Source organism: Seriola lalandi, unplaced genomic scaffold (assembly GCF_002814215.2).
Source record: "Seriola lalandi dorsalis isolate HSWRI2012SDOR001 ecotype SW California unplaced genomic scaffold, Sedor1 jcf7180002054598, whole genome shotgun sequence".
NCBI lineage: Eukaryota > Metazoa > Chordata > Actinopteri > Carangiformes > Carangidae > Seriola > Seriola lalandi.
The window spans coordinates 196,008-198,989 of NW_019525151.1; the positions used below are offsets into that span (position 1 = coordinate 196,008).

The 2,982-nt window shown below is 46.8% G+C and overlaps 1 protein-coding gene across 3 annotated transcripts in view; it reads right to left on the reverse strand.

The window, feature by feature from the left end:
• Positions 1-537: 537 nt before the first annotated feature.
• gria1a (glutamate receptor, ionotropic, AMPA 1a) overlaps positions 538-2,982 on the reverse strand; it is a 65,379-nt gene continuing 62,934 nt past the window's right edge. For 2 of the 3 annotated variants that reach the window (XM_087177392.1, XM_023419314.2), the window contains exons 15-16: positions 2,833-2,967; positions 538-824 (exon numbers count right to left, since the gene is read on the reverse strand). In XM_087177392.1, the coding sequence (XP_087033518.1) occupies positions 657-824; positions 2,833-2,967 (303 nt within the window). In that variant the 3' untranslated portion in view covers positions 538-656. Of the gene's footprint in view, positions 825-2,677; positions 2,968-2,982 lie in introns of all 3 variants that reach the window. The other variant, XM_087177391.1, reaches the window with a different exon arrangement.

The following is a 2,982-nucleotide window of genomic DNA, read 5'->3' on the forward strand; positions in this document are numbered from 1 at the left end:
CCATATACTATATCGTAGAAACTGGCTATGCTACACAGAGCACGTTGTCCTTCCAAAATGGCGTGTAAATGTGAGAGTGAAAGAGAGCGGGGAATGTCCCAAAGCAACAAAATCAAATCATCGTAGCAGTCACAAGTGTTTGTCCTCCTCTGCCACATCTGTGCAAAGACACGTTCCATCAGCCATCACAAAGCATCTAGGTAGAACAAGGTCAGCAGTGGAGGTGAAGATATTGCACACGCAGACTAACGTCAACAGCTCCATCGAAATGGCACAGCGCAGGCGTCACACTGAAGAAAAGAGAAAGAATTCTTTTTTTTTCTCCACATAAATGAACACTGTAAAAAATTCAAAAACACGCCCCGTTGACGGCTTCTTTATTGCAGCACATTTCCTTCCTTTTTTCCGGTATCTCTTTTTCAAACATCCACTTATTTAAAAAAAAATGTCGCGAGTCTCTGTTCATAGTTTGTACGGAGCGGTTTGAGAGTGCATTTTGGCAGTAAGTAAAGTCTTGAAAGAGTTGGGCGCGTTGACAGCCAGGAGAACAGATGGGTCAAACTGGACAGCCATGATTTTTGAGGTCCTTAAGAGTCTTGTGCTCTGCTTTTGCCCCACCCTGCCTATTCCTCGCCACCAGCACAGTCATGTGATGATCACATGCCGGAGGCACCCAGTCCCATGCTGGCGGTGTGGCTCATACAGGGCAGCGTCTGAACGGTCTTGGGGAAGTCGTGTGTGAGGATTCGTCCATTCTCTCCGCCGCTCCCGTTGCCACTCATCCTGGTCAGGGTGGAGCAGCGCATGGCGTCGTTGATGGATTGCTGTAGAAACAAAACAGATTACAGTTAGTCTGCGTACCAGATTTCTACGTATCTCACTCTATGTATATCCTAATGACAACAGAGAAAGCTTATGCAACACTTAGAGCTAGCAGCGCACAGAGGTAAGCATTTTAAAAGGTCTATCAGCTATTGAAGGATCAAGATAAACCTGCAGAATGTTATGCAGTTTCTCTGGTGTTTGTAATATGAATATATGCACATAAGCAGCTGTTGATGTCACTATCTGAATGTGGTGCTGGCACAACAAGAAATTCAGAATGGGCTGTTAGGAGTCATAGGGTACTAGTTTTCGCCCTCTTTATCTGGGCCTAAGTGCTATTTGCGGGTGGTAAACCGTGGCGCTGGCCGATGTGCATCAGCGTCCTAATTTGTAACAGGAGGAGCAGAGCGAAGTGTAGGCAGTAAGAGAGGAGCTGAGGCTTCACTCATTGGTTTAATAGCTCCATTCTCCAGCCTGGCACAATAAAAGCCACTGGGCCCGAAAGTTGACCTAATGATGTGTGATGCATGTGTGCGTTTGTGTGTGTGTGTGTGAACACGTGCCTCTTTGGTGTCTGCCTGCCTCCCCTATTCTATAGCTGATTAAATTGGGCAAAGCGAGCGCAACCGGTGAGTGCTGCAAGGGGACTGGAGAATCACACCGCCCTCTAATTGGAACGGTGTTGTTGTTTCTTTCAAGCCAAACAGCATAAAGGCACCGCTGGACTAATAGGCTCCTCGCCAATCTCATCAGCATACTGATCAGGTGCCTCTTCGTGGGGCTGATTAAAACATAAGAGATTCTTGTCCAAGATCACTCCTTGTCTTGGCCCTGCCTTGTTTTCTTTTTCTTTCTTTTTTGCTGTTTATATGAAGAGTATATCAATACGCCACAAGGGGCTTTGATGTTGGAAGAATGAATCAAAGATTGTTTGTTGTAAATTGATCCACGAGGCAGATGACTAACAGCTTCCTTATCGCAGCCTTTTGGAGGACAGACCTCACATCCCCAAACAAAGTCTAAATCAACAAGTCCTTATGCGTTGAGACCTCTGAACATACAACAGTTTGAGTTAGACCTGTCTGGGTTAAAGCAGTGATGGAAAACATGTGAGCCGCACCAGGCCTGCCTTATGGTATACATATAAAGGATGTTCACCACAATGGGCCCTGCGTTTGCGAGACAGTCAGCAAAAAGAGAGGAAGGAGCAGGGAAGAGGTTTGCTCAGAGCGACAGAGGTAGATAGATGAACCACTGTGATTCAAATTGCCTTTATACCTGTGCTGCAAAATGAAATTTCTTCACTTGTGGAGAGATTATTGTAATGAGTGCAGAAATAGGATTTAACCAGAGGCCTGTGATTAACATTTCTGTAAGCTGAAATAAAATGGTGAAACATGTATTAGAAATTTTAAACTCTACTTTGTCCAACAGAAAAAGTGATATATGATGACATAATGCAGAGTAAAGAGTACTGTCCTCTTGTAGTGACGAACTAAAGGAAAACGTTATACGCTAATAACCCTGCGACACTAACACAGGGAAACTGATTGGATTCAAAGAATATGTAGAAAGAGGCATAAGGGCAATTTTAAAATCAAGTGATTCGACAACACTGCAGGAGATCAGTGACGTAAAGACTGAGCGAGGGAGCGGCAGAGGTAGAGAGAGGTACAGGAGAGCGTTTGCACTGCGGTGGAAGCCTTGAGAGGCCCTACTGTGATCACGGTTAGATGGGCGGAGGGGTGTGAGGAGGCGGATGTCATCGTCATCATCATCATCATCATCATCATCATCATCATCATCATCATCATCATCATTTTCATCATGGCTTGATCACAGCGTTTCCTACCCCGTGTCTGTGCTCTGCCCTTATATCTTAACAGTGTTGTTGGCGTACAGGCCGTAGCTCTGCAGCTCTGTGTAGGGGGCGCTAGCACCACTGTCTAAGGCTGAGCAGTGAAAGGCCTGAGCGGCTGAGGCGGCAGCGGCTCGCGCGGTGGACACCTTCATTCGGCGCGACTCGGTCCTGGACTTGTAGCAGAACTCCACCAGCGCCACCAGCATGGCCAGGCCCAGGCCACCGATCAGGATGTAGAAGACTCCTGCCACATTGCTGAGGCTCAGAGCGCTCGTCTTGTCCTGGAGGGAGGAGGG